This window comes from Poecile atricapillus, chromosome 1 (genome assembly GCF_030490865.1).
Source record: "Poecile atricapillus isolate bPoeAtr1 chromosome 1, bPoeAtr1.hap1, whole genome shotgun sequence".
NCBI lineage: Eukaryota > Metazoa > Chordata > Aves > Passeriformes > Paridae > Poecile > Poecile atricapillus.
In genome coordinates, this window is record NC_081249.1 from 111,140,319 (window position 1) to 111,158,564 (window position 18,246).

Here is an 18,246-nt window from a genome sequence, read left to right on the forward strand (position 1 = left end):
TGACCGTAAAGCGGCAGCAGGTAGACATTCAGCCTGTCAAAGCTGCCAAGAGACCCATGGCAGAGATCCATGGCCTGGGCTCCTGGCTGGGTGCCACCACACCATCTGCAGACAAGTTCCTGCTTCTGAGACACGACTGCCCCGTGACAGCACCCTGCGCTCTTCACGCAGCCACGAGGCACCGGCAGCTGGGAGAAGGAGCAGAGCAGCTGGGTCCCACGTGGGAGATGGGCCAAGTGTCCCAGCCCAAGTGCCCACCCTGAGACTCAGCCCACAGAGGTTCAGCACCTGCAGAGCTGGGCTAAGCCTCACCTGCCCCACAGAGAAATATCATCTGCATCATCTCTTCCATCCTGGCTTCCTGCAGCTGCTTTCTTCCAGAAGGATGCAGCATCTTCCTTTTACACCTTGGAGAAGCTGAGTTTTTGCTTCCCTTCTGGGTCAATCTGTAAATCTTTCTTCTGTACTATTTCTCATGAGGCCTTCAGAAGCACGTGTCCTTCAAGACTCCAGGAGAGGCAGAGGACCAGCAGTTCCCGCTGTTTAACATGTGTGCACGTGTGTTGAGTCAGTTGAGGCAGCTGCTTTGTGGTGCTCTTTTTCATCTCTAGGTAAGACATCACACCTGCATTTGCCTAAGGTGCTCTGTCACAGGAGCTCTTCCCTAGCACAGATGCTTTGAGACAGAGGAGATTCACACCTACTTCTTCTACATCTTGAAATGCCTCTCCTCATGCTGTTGCCATTGCCTCTAACCCTGGCACCTGTGGCTCTTTGGAGATGCAGTTTGGAGGTTTTCCAATTTAAGGGAAACCCAGTTTTCCTGATGTGATGTTCCCAACATCAACAGGAAGGCCTACTGCAGGCAACATTTGATATTCATAGACATACATGTCCACCTTCTTTTCCCTAGAACATAGCCCAGCCAAACTGTACCTGTGCCAAGGAAGAGGGGTGAGAAGGACAAGAATGAACCTGATTAGAGAGTGTAGTTTGGCAGCAACAGTCAGGGACATATTTGCTGTTTTCCTCAGCATCAGACATCAGACCTGTGTCCTGAATTTCTAAGCAAGATATCTGAAAGAAACACGGTGGGGACACCTTTTATTTCCACCCCTTCTTCCTTATCAAACACACCTTCCTTTGGAAAACTTTGTATTCTGATCAACTCCTTGGCATTTAATTTCCACTACAGAGCCTAAAGGCTCCTACAAGTCACTTGCTGTGCAGACAAGTTTCCTTCCTGACAATGCTTTTTAAAAATTTCCATGTTACTTGGTTCCTCTTTTGCAGTGGTAGCTTTAGGCTAAGCTTGTCTTGTCTTAAGCTTTGTCATTTATAAATGGCTAAAAGAAAAACAGAGTCTGTAGAAACTGTAGGCTCAGCAGAAGAGCATTGGAGGTTTTTCTGGTTGAATTTTGGGTTTGAGATACTGGCACTTCCTGCCAGCAATAGGAACCACATCCTCATTCTGCCATTCACTACAGCGGCCCTGGCTGCTGAAATCACTGAGGCCAACTGGAATTGGTCACTGCAGTGCCCTGTGTGTCTGCAGAACACGGGCCTCGCTGTTTGTGCAGCCTGGTGTTGGACAGCCACTCCTGGTGACACAGCTCCCTCAGCACAGCCATTCCTGGTGACACAGCTCCCTCAGTACAGCCATTCCCAGTGACACAGCTCCCTCAGCACAGCCATTCCTGGTGACACAGCTCCCTCAGCACAGCCACTCCTGGTGACACAGCTCCCTCAGTACAGCCATTCCTGGTGACACAGCTCCCTCAGCACAGCCACTCCTGGTGACACAGCTCCCTCAGCACAGCCACTCCTGGTGACACAGCTCCCTCAGTACAGCCATTCCCAGTGACACAGCTCCCTCAGCACAGCCATTCCTGGTGACACAGTTCCCTCATTACAGCCATTCCCGGTGACACAGCTCCCTCAGGTGGTGCCTTGAACAGCTGTAAAACTTCCAGGAGAGCAGAGGTGTAGGAAAACAGCAGTGCCAGCAGAAACTGATAGCTACAAGTGCTCCCTTCTCATACAAGAGGAGAAATCCCATTGCCAGCAGGAATATGAATAGGAGCACCACAGGAGCATCCCCAGCCTACTGCCCTTGCTCTCCCTGGTTTGCCATGTGCCTATTGCTCAGGGCAGGGCAAGTCACAAGGGACAGAGAGGACACACCAGTCACTGTGAGATGAGTCAGGACTAAGAGCAGAGCCAAGGCAGAGTAGGGCAAGCCCCCAGTGCCCTGGCACAGAGTTCCTTGATAGGAACTGCCCAGCAGGATCCTCTAGAAAACCTGCCAACAAGCACAAGGGGCTCTGGGGCACCCAGCCAAATGGGGAAGGGACTGATGTGAGCTTTGCAAAGAGCCCATCATGGAAGCACGTGATGTGCATGCATGTTTTATGAAAGAAAAGCTGGAGACCAGGGCACCCTTCCCTAGGAACTTGTTGGCAAACAAGCATTTATTTCATTGCCATTATTCATGGGAAAGCTCACTTTGGCTTTGACAGGGGAAGAGGGGTTTGCCTAATCCCGCTCCTAAGAGCAGCAGATCCAGACATTTCATCCTGTGGCCTCTACATGGGCTGGCTGTCCAAATGCACCAGCCTTACTGCCTGTCCCCATTTCACTGCTGTTGAGCCAGGGAGTGGCAAACATAGAAATGCAGTTTGGGGATGCCTACAGGCAGTGTTGTTTCAGAGCTGTTCACCTCAGCAAACAGCAGTGACCGTCTCTCCTCGCAGCCCTCTGCCTCGGCACCGTGCTCACTCGCCTGCCCCATGCCACACAAAAGCGCTGGAAATGAAAGCAAGCGTTTGTGTGGGAGGCCAGGCAGCAGCTCGAAACCCTTGGCTGCTGTTTTTATGTAGACAGAAAAAGTGTGTGGGAAACACAACCAATGAGCATCTCTGTTGTGGCGTTATCTCTTCCTGTTATCTCAAAACTGCGCTTCAGATGCACCCCAGGCAGAAACTGTCGAACAATAGCGCCCAAACCAAAGGCAGGCGAGGCTCTGGCACCTCTCTGGGGCCAATGCTGGTGACAGGCAGGTGGGCAGGATCAAACACCGCCTTAGCAGGGCCTGACAGCACCATGGGCTCCGCGCCCAGGGTTCACCGCGCGCCCAGCGAGACTCAGGAAGGGAAGGAGGCACAGGCTGTGCACTTTCCATGGCAGAAGGCAGCCAGGAGGTTCCTTCCAGAGCCAGGAACCCTTCCTGACAGCACTGGCAAAGGCAGCCAACAGCAAAGCAGCCTGGAGAGGGCCTTCTCAGGGTAGGCATGATCCTGAGGAGCCATACTCTGAAGCCATGAGGACACCTTGGAAGTCCCCTCTCCTCCCTTAGACGTGTGCATAGTCCTGAGGTGTCATTCAAAGAGGAAGAATAAACCATCCAGAGTGTGAATTTTGTAGGAAAGGAAAACTAGAATGGACAGTAATGATGGGAAGTGTCACAGGAGGTGAGAACAAGGCAGCTGGTCCTCAGATGAAAAACGGAGGGGGAAGCAAGAGGCCCAGCAAGGCAGACAACTCATGCCCCTACCCAAAGGGTAAATCACACTTCAGATGGGAGTTCTGCACAGAAAGAAAAGCCACAGCCCAGGACTGAGAGTGTGACAAAGTTATGTGACTCAAATCCTGCTTCCTGGTCATCCAGCTCATCTTCTCAAGCAGCCATTTCCGTGCCTGCCCATCCTCTTCAGCTGCCCTGTTGTCCTGTATGCCCCATGCACTGAGCCTGGCTTATTCACTGGGCCAGCCCAGCTGATCCTTGCCGTCCTCCTCTGCCCCTAAATCCCAGCCTGGAAGCCCTGGACAGTAGGTGGAAGATGCTTTACTGATCATGACATGAGGTAGCTCCTCACACAGCTGCTCTTTTCTGCTCACAGCCCCCCTTCACACACTCCCAGCTCCGCCAGAAGGTCCAGGGGAGCAGCAGCCGTGTCGTGCTTTGGGAAAGCTCCTTCACCTGTGTCCCTGCTGTTCGTAGGGAGAAAGCAACTCCCCCTCATGAAGGAAGAGCAGTTCTGCTGAGGGGGCTGTAGCAGAGCAGAGGGGAATTTCAGTTTGGGGCAAGCACCAGAGGCCCCCAAGCAGCTGGTCTGGCACCTCTCCACAGGGGTAAAGGCTGAAGCTGCTCCTCTGAGGGAGGGAAAGGCTCCCACGCTTCTGTTGATCCACAGCTCAAGGCAGCCAGGCTGGATGGATGGGAGAAGGTCCTGTGGTAATCTCCCATCTACAGGGAGGGAAGGAGCCCTTTGCTGGGGGAGAGTGAGGAGGCTGGGTTTGGCACTCCTCTTCTGAGATGAGGCTGGCAGAGGAGAGATCATTGGCACAGGGCCTCTTACTGTGCTCTCCTTCGAGTAACCTTCCTCTTTCTTCCCACAGCACGAGATAGAATTGCCCAGCAGTGGTATTTCATGAGCTTGATAGCTACCACAAACTGATCTTTTCCAAAAGCCTGAGGCCAGACATCTTACATTATCAGCTGCAGCACATGAACAAAACCCTCAGTCCTTCAGGGTGACCATCAGCCAGTTTGGGTATCAGGAGGTGCCAGGCATGCCAGGCTGCTTGCTGCAGGGCTGGCACCTGCAAGGAATGCAGGTAGAACACCTTGCCCTGCTTGCTGAGCTCTGCCCATGAGGGCTGCGCTTTGAAACACAAACCCAGCACTTCCAAGCCTTTGCAAGGCTTCAGGACAACTGAGATAATACCTGTCTGTCAGAATGGGGAGGGAGCTGATGGGCTGGAGTTTATCTTCACATCAGCACCTGAATATCTGTTGCAGAATCAGTGTCTTTTCCCCATAGCATCATTTTGGCTAATATCTCAAGAAAGGCTTGTACTAGCCATGGTTTCCTAATTGACCTCTTACAGGTTCAGAGCTGTAGCTTAGAAATTAAATTATCTAGCTGTGTCCCACACTGCCTGTGCCAGAAGCCTGAGAACCTCCCTCTGGACAGGCTAATAGCCAACAGCGATACAAGAAGGTCCTGGCTACTTTACCAGAAGGTAAAGAAGACCAAATTAGGGCAGAAAAACTGCTGTTTTCATGTGGATTAATGCTGGGATAGAAGATTTCTACAGAGCCAGCCACTGCTCTTTTGGGTGCCTGCACAGTCTGGCCATCTGGTGAGTGGCACAGGAGCACAGCACAACTACAGACCTGCTTTGATCACTGCCCCTCCCTCCCATGCCTTCAGCACTGGCTCTGGAGAACACCACCAAGCAAAACTGATCCCTGCTAGTACCCAGGCAGCAGAAACTGCAGCTCTCCAGACAGGGGGGACAAGGCAGCAGACAGACAAGGACAAAACCAGCACATCCATCATCTCATCCCTCTTAAGGAGAATAGCAAAAAACACTTCATCTCATGACTCAGTAGTAGTCTACAAAAGAAGAACCAAGAAAGGTTGCAGCAAGAACCACCAGAGCCAAGCACGTCCTGTTATGTCTTAAGTCCCAATGTCAGCTCATTTTCCAAAACTGAAACATCCACTACAGCATAAAAGCCCGAGATTTGAACGGCCCACAACACATATTCAGAAAAATGAAGTTCTGCTTGGTGCTTATTTGTAAGTCAGCATGTTTTCTGAATGTGTCATGGAGCATTGATACTCATCATGGTTTTTGTGATGTCTCAAAAATATTTGTTCCTGATATGCTGCAATGGACAATACCTCTACAATGAGACATCACAAAAACAATGGTGACTATAAAAATTAAAAGGAGTAAATAAAAAATAAGTATTGCTATGATGAGCTTTCCATTGCACAGGCATACTCTGTGCTAGTAGTATTTCCTTGCCTGCCTGCCAAGGACTGTGTTTTGGTGTAAATCAACCCAACAGGGTTAAATCTTCTTCCTCAGGCCTCAGTAATCCTCTCTCTCTTTCAGGAAGGACCCCCATACCTGTAACCACAGAGCAGCACCAGTAAAGCTCTGGCAGCACAGGACAGGCAAAGCAGCTGTGTTCATCCACACCAGCCTGAGCCCAGCAGCTCCTGGCGCCCCAGCACCTCCCAGGGATGGTGTGGCACCTCCTGCATCCCTGCTTCTGTGGCTCAGGGACCCAAATGGTTTTGTTGCCTCCTTTGTGTCAAAGTCATCTCCAGTGAGATACTGGAGTACCAGCACAGCTGTGAACTAAGATCCTCTGCACCCAGTCTTCTCTTTATTCATTCAGTACAGGGATATAGCATATGGTATGTTACAAAATAAACCACGAAACATTCACAAAATGCAATTTTAAATAGCAAAAGCCCAAAAGTCAGCTGCAGAAAGCTAAGGCAAGAGCAAGTGGCACTCCCAGGGCTGCTCCTGCTGTCAGAGTTCAAGTGAAGTGGCTGAGCTCTGGAGGAGACAGACACTTCCTTTTCCTGACAAGTTGCCTCCTTGCCCTTACAGCAGAAGATAAAAATAGTCGTATTTCTCAGGAGAAACAAAGCATGGCCATTTTAGCTCCCCTGGCATATGTGCAACAGGCCAGCCTGAAGGAGGTATCAGGTGCTCTTCTGCCTGACACATCAGCTGGATGTCTCTGTGGCTCTTGTAGCCCTCTCCTCCTTCACTTGCCCAGCCTTTTAGCCCAGGTGGGTCAGTGTACCCATCCAGACACTTCTCTAAAACTGGCCTGTGCTCTCAGTTCCTCAGCTGTCCTGCAGAGGCAGCTACGGACAGCCCCAAGGCCCAGAGGAGCCAGCAGTGTCCAGCACGTGGAAGGTGATGCAGGTGCATTTATTGCAGTCCAGCTTCCCCCCTGGGGATGCAGATCTCTCAGCAGCTCTCTGTCATCCCCTGGCTACACCAGCAAAATCAAGAGACGCCATCCCTCGCCCTCAGGAGGAGCCCTGAGATGTAAACCCCTGACAATTCAGTGCCACCAGTAATCCTAGTGTCTGGCAGTTTATAATGTTCTGTTTCACAAGCCAAACGAGACCAAATCCTCTTCTATGCCAAAAAAAAAATAAAAAAAAATAAAATTGTCTAGATAGCCACATAGACTTAAGCTGAGAATAAAGGTTTGTTTTATTTGCCTAAAAGTCACGGAAAATGGGGTTGAAACTGTCCCTGAAGAGGCTGTGTAGCACATTCTCCTGGCCCTTGCTAGGACAGAGGCTTGATAGGATGATCTCATTACTCATTCTCACCCACCCTTTGAAACCCCAGTGTTGGAGAACCTCTCCCAGAGATCTCTCTCAGTGTTTCATTAAAAAAAAAAATTAAATACTGACCTAACTCTCCCTTGCTGCAATTCAAGCCCACAGTTTCTTTTCTAAACATAGTGGAGAAAGGGGAAATGTTTATTCCTTTCCCATTTGTGTTTTCTCCCACACAGGTGTTTCAAGGCTCTCACATGTCCTTTAAATATTTTCTCTGCATTATACAACACAAATCCTTTCAACTTCAGACAAATATTTAATTACATACAATTATTTTTTGGTCCAGGAGGCCATGTATTTGATGCTGGAGCCAGAGAGCTGTCCTCGTGTAGCAGGAGATAAACCCTGTAAGATCCATGGGTCCATTTTGTCTCAGTAGAGCTTTAGCTGCTTCTTGGTGAAAACCATCCAAAAAGCACAAAGACAACAAGGTGCAGTAAAAACAAGTGAAACACACAGGTTTCAAGGCTCAGTGCTCCATATCCATATCCTAACATGAAGACAGCTGTAAAAAAATGTCCACAGGGCTGAATGCCCATCACCTTGAGCCTCCTGCTTGGGTCTCTTCATCTCCATTTGACGCTCTCTCTAATTTTCTGCAACGAAAGCCACCTTTTCATAGCTGAGCATTTCACAGGCCTGGGCAGGAGGGGCTCCTGGCTGTGGGAAACCTTCTTTTCCCAGGGAAGGGTGGAGCAGAGAGACCAGCATCCCTCCTCCCAGGTTGTCTGCTCAGGGCCTTTCTCTGGGGAGGTTTGGGGTCCGTGGCTGTGTGCGGGGTCGCGGCTGGGGCTGTGGGGGCTGCTGGGGCTGTGGGGGCAGTGGCTGCTGGGGCTGTGGGGGCAGTGGCTGCTGGGGCTGTGGGGGCAGTGGCCTCTGCTGCACCCGCAGCCGCTTCGGGGTGGGTGTGGATGGAGTCTGAGGCAGCTCCCGCATCCCTCTCTCACGGTCCACGGGCAGAGGCTGCATCACTCGCTCCTCCTCTGCAATGACAGAAGGACCCCATGGTCATACACCCACTAAGAAGGAGGCAAAAAGCCAGGGAAATGGCCTTGGCACAAGCAAGGAAGAAAAGCCAAATGTTTTTTTTAACCTGCTGCTCTCAGGTGTTCCTGCCATCCCAGTGAACAGCAAAAATCACCTCTGCCTCCAGCTCCCAGGCCAGCATGAAAGCTTTTGGCTGCCTGGCTGAGATCAAGGTACCTGGAGCATTTGGGGCAGCTCTGCCCTGTCTCTTGGGGGAACCAGCATTTTCAAGGAGACATCAATGGACACCCCCATTCTGAGCTGTTCTGTCCCCTTTTGGAGGCTACTGAAGGGAAAGTGAGATCTAACCCCAGGAAGCAACATCAAAGCAATCTGCCCTGCCGTCGTCCATGCTGGGATTTTCAGACACCTGGAAGCCAGAGATCCCTTTGGCCAGCATTAATTTTCACACACAGAGAAGAAGTAAATTCACACCAACTGACTTCTGATCACCGGCTCATCATTTCTGAAATATCACTCATCTTAACTTAGGGATTGAGGCATTTGCCCATTGAGACACTGAGTTGGCCTTAAACACACAGCAAACTGTTTCAGAGAGGCTAGTCACCATAAAATAATCACTAAAGTATCAGTTCTCATTTTCTCAGACTCATTTTCTTAATTCCTGCTGAATCCAGGCCCGAGAACTGAGGATCTGGTGTCACTGCACAGCTGAGGCAGTGTCTCTACCACTTAGAAGAGCCATAATGTAAAATAATACTCAGGTGGCTTTGCTCAAAGCACATATCAGAAAGCGAGACTGGCAATGCCAGCTGATCTACACAGATTCATCACATGCTAAAACCAGATTATTGCTCATGTCAGGGCAGAGAGAATGCTCCTGACCACAGGGCTGCTGTCAGTGGGAAGCTCTAATATTTTAGGTGGCTGGATAGCTAAACAAAGGCCCTTAAACACTTACCATAAACTTCACGCCTTTTTATTTTCTTCCTTCTGATACAATAAATAAGACAAATCGCAAAGATGACAAAGACGACTGCACCTCCTGCTATGCTTAAGATGAGGTAAAAGTCCATCTTGCCTAGTTAAGGGGATGAAAGAGGATGAGGATGTTAGATGGAAAGAAATAACTTGCACAACATCTACTTAGAATTCTGTATTTTTTTCCATTGACTGTAAAGGCAGACCAGTACCTTTGCCTTTTCCCTGTACACAGCAGAAAGTTGCTGCTCCTCACTGTTGAGAATTTTGATTGCTCCTTGATGGATTCAAGTTCTGCAGAAAATTGAAACCAGAGCATTCATATGTGCCAGCTCACTGTATTTAAATTGCCAACTGTTTTAGTCACCAGTGTTACACCGAGGTGTATTTTGCTTTTTCTGTGCTTGTTTCTCCCAGATGAGTGCAAGAAGAGCCCAGACAGATTCACATGAAATTACACTTCCATGAAAAGCTGGCTGAGCTGAAGCCCACCTGAAATGTACCTTGCCTGTAAAGGTGAAAAATTCAAGGTGATTGGCCTGAAATGCAGGACCAAGTGTTCACAGAGGGTGGCAGGGTTAGAAGGAGGTTTGACTGCAAGATGAGGGACTTTTAATCTACTGTGGAGCTGGCAGAGTCCTGTCACTACAGAGAAAACTTTGAGAGGTATTTAGTTTGAGTAGGAAGAGTAGTGCTCCATGGTTTTAGGGGGGTTTTGGTGTCTGAGAAATGTTGTTTGTACCTCAAAGATCGTTGGTATTTCTCTGTTAACAATGTGAGAAAAAACAAACTCTCCGACCCAATTCACCCTGTGAAAAAAGAGCATTTCTCAAGGGTGAGAAAAAGTGAAATCAAAATTGTCTAGATGACAGCCGATGTCTGCCCATAGCAGCAGTGCAGGCAGACCTGTCCTGGCATGGGCAGCTTCAGCCAGCATCTCCTCATCCAAACAAGGTGTTTGGGATAGTCTGCCCTGTCTTAAACACACGTAATCCAGCCTCACGCTTTCATACCTGGCTCCAAAGTCCATGCCACATCCCACTCACCCCTTCCCAGTGCTGTCATCAATGGGACTCCATTATGTCAGGCAGCAGCAAATAAAATACATTGCTTGGCTATTTTTGAAATCAGGAGGATTATTCAGGAGGCAACAGCTGCCCAGGAGAGAAGAGGCCATCCTGTCCCTCAGCTCTTTGCCCTTCAGGCAGCCTCCGCAGACCTGGGATCACTTCAGTAAGGCCTTTATGCCTTAAGGCTTGCTCCCTCCCTTCTCACACCATGGGCTGTCCTTCAGACTTGGACTTCCCCTAAATTTACTACAGCAGAAACAGGTAAAAATTGGAAATATTGAGCCAGCTCTTGTGAGCCCCCACCCAACTCTCCACCAGCTCCAGCAGGGATCTAAAGTAAGAGAATGCTTCAAGCAGAGCACTTGTGGATGGGTGGGATGAACCCAAGCCCAGAAAATTCAAGGACTTTTCCCCAGCACTGCCCTAGAATTCTGATCTTTGAACTGAACACCACGCCCAGTGTCATACCAGTGTGAGCTGTCCTTTGTTTGTGCCTTAACTTTCAAAACTTTTACAGGGGAGGATGACCCCTGTGATGACTTTTTTTGCCTACTGAATCATTTTCAGCATGACTCTCCCCATTCAAAATGCAATCCTTCCAGCCCTTTTGCTGCATCTGTGGTTTAGAAAGATGAGGCTTCAACTGAGTAGGAAAACCATGGTACATTTGAGCCATGTTTATCTGATCCATGTAAGCCTGAAGCAAAATTCTCCATAACTTCCCTCCTGATTTCTAGGTCAAGCTGAAGAGTCCAAGAAGCTTATTTTTCCCCTTGTGAGAGAACTCATCCACACCCATGGGTAGCAGGCAAAAACCACATTCATAGACATGATTATGGAGAGGAGAAAAACAACAGATTTCCCCACAGGAGAAGGGGAGGAGCAAAACCCCTCTCACATCCCACTGCCCTCATAGGGATGCCTTGAGAGTAACAGTGGGGCTGGTAGCAGCAGGATGGGGAGCAGGGAGATGTGACAAGGCTGGAGAATGCCAGGCAGAAAGCATGACTTGCACCCTGGCTACCACAGCAGCATCAGATCCCAAAAACAGTACTGGGTACTCAGGATCTTTGTGCTTTTGGCACCTGGACCAGTCCTACAGATGTGTGCAACTGTGTCAGGCTGTGTGGTCCACCCTAGCACATTCTGATGAAAAAGATTTCTTACCTGGGCACTTAATGATTTTTTCAGTCATTTTTTCACTGACTTGGTTCTTAGCAACACATCTGAACATCCCAGAGTTCCGCCCGTGCCATTCCAGCACCGTCGCATTCTTTTGGATTGTTTTGCCATTGGGTTGAGTCAGTTCCATTAGAAATGCTTCATCCTTAGCCTTCTCTTTTGCTTCACACTTGACAGATACACTTTTATTCCCACATTCAGCTGTGAGGTTTGGCTGAGGGACAGGTCCTAAAAAGAAGGGAAGGGAGGCACATCTGAGAAAGTTTTCTCCTCTGTTATTAAGCAGAACGGAGAATTAACCCCAAATCACCAGCTAATGAGATCACAGAAGAATGAAGAGCAAATTAAACCTCTACTAGCAAGGCAATAATAAAGAAAATGCAGTGCAGTAGCCTACATAGTTGGCCCAGTAAAGCAGAGCTGGACACCAGGCAGGTGAGGGGAAGAAGCTGAGTCTTTAGGTGGATGGAAGGGACTCAGATCCACAGCCCCCTCCAGCTCTGGATCCTGTGTTTTGGTGCAAGTTGGTCCTGTTCCGCCTGTGCTCATCAGGAGAGATTTTCTCTAAATCAGGGAAAACTGTGAAAAGCTGTTTATGATGCTCTGTGTGCTACCAACAGCGCTCAGCAGGCATGACAGCACAGCACAGAAGGCCATCAACCCAGAATGGAGAACACAAAACAGACACTTCAGCTCTCAATGAGGTTATGGCACACAAAACTGATTTCTGTCTCTTCTTATGCCCTGCAAACAACTTGCTGCCTTTTGGTTCCAGTTTCTCTGTCACTGGTGGCACTGAAAGAGACAGAAAAGCCTGCAGGGTTTTCCTCAAGTAAGGGCAACTGGCAGGGACAGCAAATGGAAAATAAGTATTTCTACCTTTAAGACCAGATAAACAAATGCATGCCAGTGCCACCTCTAGCCCACAGACCATGTAAGTTATAGAGATCATAAATTCTAAAGCAAATAAAGACTGCTCATAGCACATGCAGTCAAGGTTCAAACCACATCTGCAGCCACCCTTTCCTCGTTAAACCCACTCCTCCTCTGGAAACTGGAACCTATTATTCAGGGAAACATCCCAGAGGGAAACATTAGAGTCCAGCTGCTGGTGATGGAGTTGTGTGAGAATATCATTGGGGCTATTTTTTTTTTTTAACAACTGTTTGTCCAGCCCTAGTAACAAAGGGTGCCTGGCTGACAAATCATTCTAGCACCCGACAGTCGCTACAGGACTTCCAAAACCATGTGTCAGAGGCAATGCACTCTCTGCTGCTCAGCAGAGGAAATGATGCAGCACACAGCTGGGCTGGAACATTAACCTTGACCTGAAATGAGGACACCCCAGTGACAGTTCAGTGGCTTAAAACATGAGCAAGAAGCATCAGGCCCTGATGACTTCCTGCATCTGTTTACAGTAATAGCTCCCAAAGCAGGGAGACGCCCTCACTGCTCAGCAGCCCCTTAGACACGGGGCCTCCCATTGCACAGAAACCTGCTAAAACCATTCCAGCTGTCAGTGCTGCCTCAACAAGGCAGCATTTCCATAATCACAGCTGGTGCCCACAAACTCAAGATGTTGGCAAAGGTGTGCATGCTGAGTGAAGAAGGACAGAGCAAAACTTTCCCCTTACTGGGGAAACAATCCATGCTCTCCTACAGCTTAGAGGTCTGGAGAGGTCACAGCAGCTATTAAGGAGCAAAATAGCCATTCCCATCATCCCTACTCACCCCAAAAACCTGCTTCTACAAAAACCCCAAAACTGCTGCTGCTCCAATCTCTTAGGACAAGATACAGCACAGGAATGGAGGCTGCCCTCATGCTTTGAACCCATGCAGCTGAAATCCCCTGGTGTGTGCTTAACTGTGCTTTGAACAGCACAATCATATTTTTTGTTGTGTTATGCTCTCCAAGGATAGGGTGCAGGAGTCTTCTTCTACTGCAAATTCGATTCCTTTTATGGTTTATCTCAGGGGAGGTGACTGCTGGCTATTTTGTATGTTAGAGCAAAAATGGAGTGGGATTCCATTGCCTAAATGCAGGCAGCATTTAGTGCCATCTGGACTCCTGAGCTCTCCTCAAGGGGTTGGCAACACAAGTTACTCAGCTTGCTGGATCAGTGGCTGTTGAATTTTTCACAGGTCTTGGGTCTCAAAGAGACAAGAGCAGTTGTTGGTTGCTGTAAAGTTGTTTATTGTATGAATGCACCAGTCTCAAAGGCAAAGAGTTCAGAGTATTGGAGTCCATGCTAAAAGCTTCCTGGTGTAAAGTCCTGATGTTCTGAGCAGCAGCAGCCACAGCAGCAGCTCCCTTTCTTCTTCTTTTCTTCTTTTTTGTGTGTTGATCTGTTGTTGTTCTGTTGTTGTCCTTCCTCTTCTTTCTTCTTTCTTCTTTCTGTTCTTCTCCTCTTCTCTCCAGTACAGGGGGATTTTATTCTTAAATCATCCAATCAGCTAAAAACACCATTCTAAAGCATTCTTTCTACACCAATCTAAGCTTAATTCTAACATGTGAAAGTAGTGTCAGTTCTTACCCAAAATCTACCTACAGAGCATTATCTATTTACATAAATAGTTTTTCTGTTCTATCTAGAAATGCAGACTGTGTTTTTGTTATGTCTAGAGCTAAGTTAATTCTGTGAAGGGTTACACTGCTGAACTTTAAACTAGGCTTTAGGGCTTTTTACTAGCTAGCACAGTCTCTTAAGGCACTTAAGATATATTTCTACTCACTTAAAACTAAAACTTACATCCTGTCTATGTGGTTTAATATATTTTAGTTCCTTCCTCTCTCTGAGGGACTCAGAGAGGCTTCTATTTCGTGTTCCAACAAGTGGCCAGAGAACAAAAGTCATAACTCAGTGCCAATAAAGTGGCACCAGAAGTACCTGAAACCCAGAGTGCATCAGCCCCAGCTGTACCTCACATAGGCTGCTGTGGTCCTACCAGAGGTTTCTGGAAGCAGGATGCTGCTGGGAGCCCAGTCCCTCCTCAGGGTCCATCCCCAGCTCAGATCCTGGCACTGTTTGTGGTGCTGCAGTAGGGCTGACCACCCTCACCCTGCTGTCAGCATGAACGTGCTCACAGCTGCTTTCTTGGGCACACCTGGAAACCTGCTGGCTGACAAACAGGGCAGCCAGAAAGAAGCCAGGGATTTGAGGCCATCAACAGGAGCAAGAGAAGGGAGAAGAGAGGCAGACTGCTGTCAGTGGCAGGAAGCCAAAGGTATGTCCTGCACAAGTCCTCACAATCCAAATCAGAAAGGAGGGCACTGAGTAGGAAAGGCTGTGGGAGAGAGCAGAGAATAACAAGTCTTGTTCAGCTGTGCTGAGAATGGCATGGGAAAAGCAAAAACTCACCCTGAACAAAGAACATGATATTTTCTTCTGCCTTCAGTTTTCCATCCTGCTGATAAACCATCACCGTGTAGTTTCCACTGTCCCCTTTCTCCACGCTCTTGATTTGCAGAGTCCCATTCCGGAGTATGGCACACCTGCACTGGTCCTTGTTCACAAAGTGCCTGGCGCTGTTACCTTTGATCTGCACCAACCTCTGTCTGCCCTTGGTCCATGTTGCCTCATAGAAGCTCCCAGGAGCAGTGATGCTGAGAAGAGCTGTCTCGTTCACTGCCTTGTAAATCCAGCTGGTGCTGGAGCCTGTTGAGGGAAGCACAGCCAGCCCATCAGTTGTCTCCAGCAGCCACAGCAGCCACCCAAAAGGTTGGCATTTTCTATGCCTCCCCCTTCCTGAGCTGCCTAAGCCTCTCTGCTTTACTGATGCCATCTTCTTCCCCTGCTCCAAAGCACTTCTTGATTGTTCATTAGATAAATGCCAGCATCCAATTTAATTCTGAGAGGCAAGACAGCTGAGAGTCCGGCTTTCAAAAGCTGAATTTATACCCTGGCTGACTTACTTGGAGCGACTCCTGATGCCAAGATTCACGGCCTCCCATTCACTTTAACACAAACTTAGCCCTTCCTGAAAAGAAGGTCACTTCTGTGTTTTACACATGGCACAGGCTGGTACCCAGAGTGCCCATCACTGCAAACATTACTGCAGACAGCAAAAATAGTCATGTTCCTGGACAGCAGAATCATTTCAGTGCCCTCAGTGATAGCAATGACAATAATAATAGTAACCCACGTCAGGCTATGAGTGAGTGTAAGGCACTGAACTAGAGGCACGCCCACAGCAGTGCATCCCCTCTCCCATCCCAGTTACTCTGCCCCACAGGAATGTTTCCACTTGATTTTTCTAGCACAGGATCCTGATGGGGCAAGTGAGGCAGGAAGAAACAGCTACCAGCATCCTGTGAACTGACAGGGTGCAGGAGTCATTACAAGAAAAGCAATTGCCAAAAAAGGAAAAAAATATTTTCTCTTCCTTTGATTTTCCAGTTAAGAGTAGGAGCTTCCCAAAGGTGTTTTAAGGACAGGGAAGCACCTGAGCATGGGGCTGCCAAAGGGGATATTCAGAAAAGCCAAGGCCATTAAACATCTATCCGGTTTCCAGCAGTGGGGTTGACGCACTCCTGCAGCAGCGCCCGGCTGCTCTGCCCGCTCCCCTCCAGGCTCCTTCAGCCACCGTCCCTGCAGGCCTCATTTCTGGTGAGCCAGGACTTGGGAAAATTGGCTGGGAGGTCATTTCAAGTGAGGCTCTGTCCCCACCCCCGTGGCAGGTGGACCAACCTGCAGGAGGAGGTGGAAATCTGCGTGCAAGTGTCAGGTGGGATAAGCTCACGGACACCCGAAAGCACGAGCTCAGAGCCACAGCTTATTTCCTTTGTCATTCTGTTCATTCCTCCTCAATTTACAGGGTGAAGCCAATCAGCAGGAGGAGATTTCCCTTCCCACCACCACACAGAGCTGATTCTGCTCTAATTTTATATATTTTAAGCACTTTTTCCCCACAGAGAGAAAAACTGTGTTTATGCACATTTTTATTACAATCCTTCAGTCCTTGTATCTAGGATAATGATAAATGGCACCACAGAGGGGAAACTGAAACCCAGTGGCTATTTCATTAAACTAACAATATTAGAGATAATCAGAGAACTAAAATAGCACGACTCTGCAACAACATTAATGCTCTAGTGCTTCTGGCAATTCACTACTAAAGAGAGGTTGTTCTTTCAGCACTGCCTTTCTTGCAAGGTATTTGACATACCTAATGAAATGTCCTGAAATAAAGCTATCAACTAAACAGCCTTGGAAGCAGCTATATCCCACAAAGACCACACTACACCCCAATTTTTGAATTCTGATAGCTGTTTCTGCTCATGAACAAGTATTTAGAGCTAGTAATGGGATTTCTTTGCATACTCATATTTTCTCCCTGAAAGTAAAGGAAAAAGTCATCTGAATTTTCAGGGATAATTCAATGACATCTCTGGGCATCTCTAGATATTGGTCTGGTCTCCATAGTCTTTCTAGTGGAAAGCTGAGTATCCCACACACGTGATATTTAAAATCTGTTTAGCTAATGATGCAACATTTCTGATAAAAATGCCAACTAAAATGTGCTCCAAAGGGCAGAAAACTTTTAACTGAGAGCCTACAGCTCACTCACAGTCACAAGAAAGAGTTAAAAGAAAAAGCTCCCATAGTAATTTTAGAAAAGGAAGGAAGTCTCTGAAATAATTTTCCATTCAAGGGAATAATCCTTATTTCTGCTAGGGAAGATGTTTTATAGATTGTGTACATTAAAAAAAAAAAGAAATCGTTATTTATCTATTAATTTTGTTCTGAAGGAAAAGCAAAGCATTAAACAGCCATACATGCAATCTTAGTGAAATGAAACAGAGAAAAACAAAATTTATGCAGGCTTGTATTGTCTCCATCTCTTAAAACCTTCCCTAATCTATGAGTTAACACCTTAATTAAGTTTTTAGATTAATATTTTAAAGAATAGTGGCAACAATAATATGCAAAATATAAAAGATACATGCAGCTGCTTGCTGTTTTCAATCTTAAACTTCAGCTCCACTGAAATATATCACTCTGTTAATATTTATGGAAGAATATAAATTGCACTTTCTAAAGATTTGCACATCTTTGATAAGAAAAGGAAATTACATGCGATAATGCACAGTGAACTGGATCTCTAATGTAGTACAAGCTACCTCGAGGGCAGAAACAAACTGCATGCTGACATTTCTCATTATACATGTGTCAAATTAAGGCTCATTAACTTAAAACCAAAGCTCTTTACAGCTTATTATTATAACTGGAGTAGGAAACTCAGGTCCTGCCCTCCCCCTGGCTGAAAATTAAGTCAAATAATAATAGCAATAACCCAGATGTCTTCACTCACTAGAAAAGTGGAACAAGTTTCTTATCAGTAGCAGCCCACCAAGTTGTAAAGGGTTTACAATGCAATTTTAACATCAGCCCAAAAGAGCAAAAAATGGTAAGAAAAACTCACATTTTACACTGGGAAATAAAAGCAGCAAGCACTTGACTAGGAAAATCCTCCTAAAGTTCATTTTCAGGGTCAAAAAAAATCCAGTGTTGCCTTGTCTAATGATAGCTCCTGGCAGGTGAAAGGATTTTCTGCTGTGAGCAAGCAGGGATGGGGCATGTCGGTGCAGCCTTTGTGCCCTCCTCCTCCTCTCCTCCAGCACTTCTCATTTCTAGCAGAGGCGGAAATAAGTCTCAACAGGGTGTTTTGTCTGCATGGAGGCAACATGGAGACACAAAGAAAATGGGCACTAAAATGCAGGAATGCCAGCTGGAGGGCCAGATGGGACCCTTGTCGTCCTCAATGCTCACCTGAAGAGCTCAGCTCCAGCATCCACATGCCACCATCCTAGCAGGAGGGATGCAATTTTTGGGTGGGGGAGTGATGGGAAT

General features: G+C 47.6%; 1 protein-coding gene across 1 annotated transcript; it reads right to left on the reverse strand.

Moving 5' to 3' along the window:
- Positions 1 to 7,073: 7,073 nt before the first annotated feature.
- Positions 7,074 to 17,979, reverse strand: LOC131587262 (T-cell surface antigen CD2-like). Its single transcript, XM_058854919.1, has 5 exons — positions 17,819 to 17,979; positions 14,755 to 15,051; positions 11,381 to 11,623; positions 9,124 to 9,243; positions 7,074 to 8,158 (listed from the first exon to the last, which is right to left on the reverse strand). The coding sequence occupies exons 1-5, from the start codon at positions 17,877 to 17,879 to the stop codon at positions 7,908 to 7,910; spliced, it is 972 nt and encodes a 323-aa protein (XP_058710902.1). The 5' UTR covers positions 17,880 to 17,979; the 3' UTR covers positions 7,074 to 7,907.
- Between the last annotated feature and the right edge of the window lie 267 nt (positions 17,980 to 18,246).

What these genes read in the sequence shown, in the direction of transcription:
- LOC131587262 (XM_058854919.1), bottom strand. Translation starts at nt 17,879, where the DNA reads ATGAACTTTAGGAGGATTTTCCTAGTCAAGTGCTTGCTGCTTTTATTT. An exon ending in TTTATTTCCCAGTGTAAAAT is followed by an intron (nt 15,052 to 17,818) that starts GTGAGTTTTTCT and finishes TTCCCTCAACAG; the next exon opens with GCTCCAGCACCAGCTGGATT. An exon ending in AAAAATCATTAAGTGCCCAG is followed by an intron (nt 9,244 to 11,380) that starts GTAAGAAATCTT and finishes CCCCTTAACTAG; the next exon opens with GCAAGATGGACTTTTACCTC.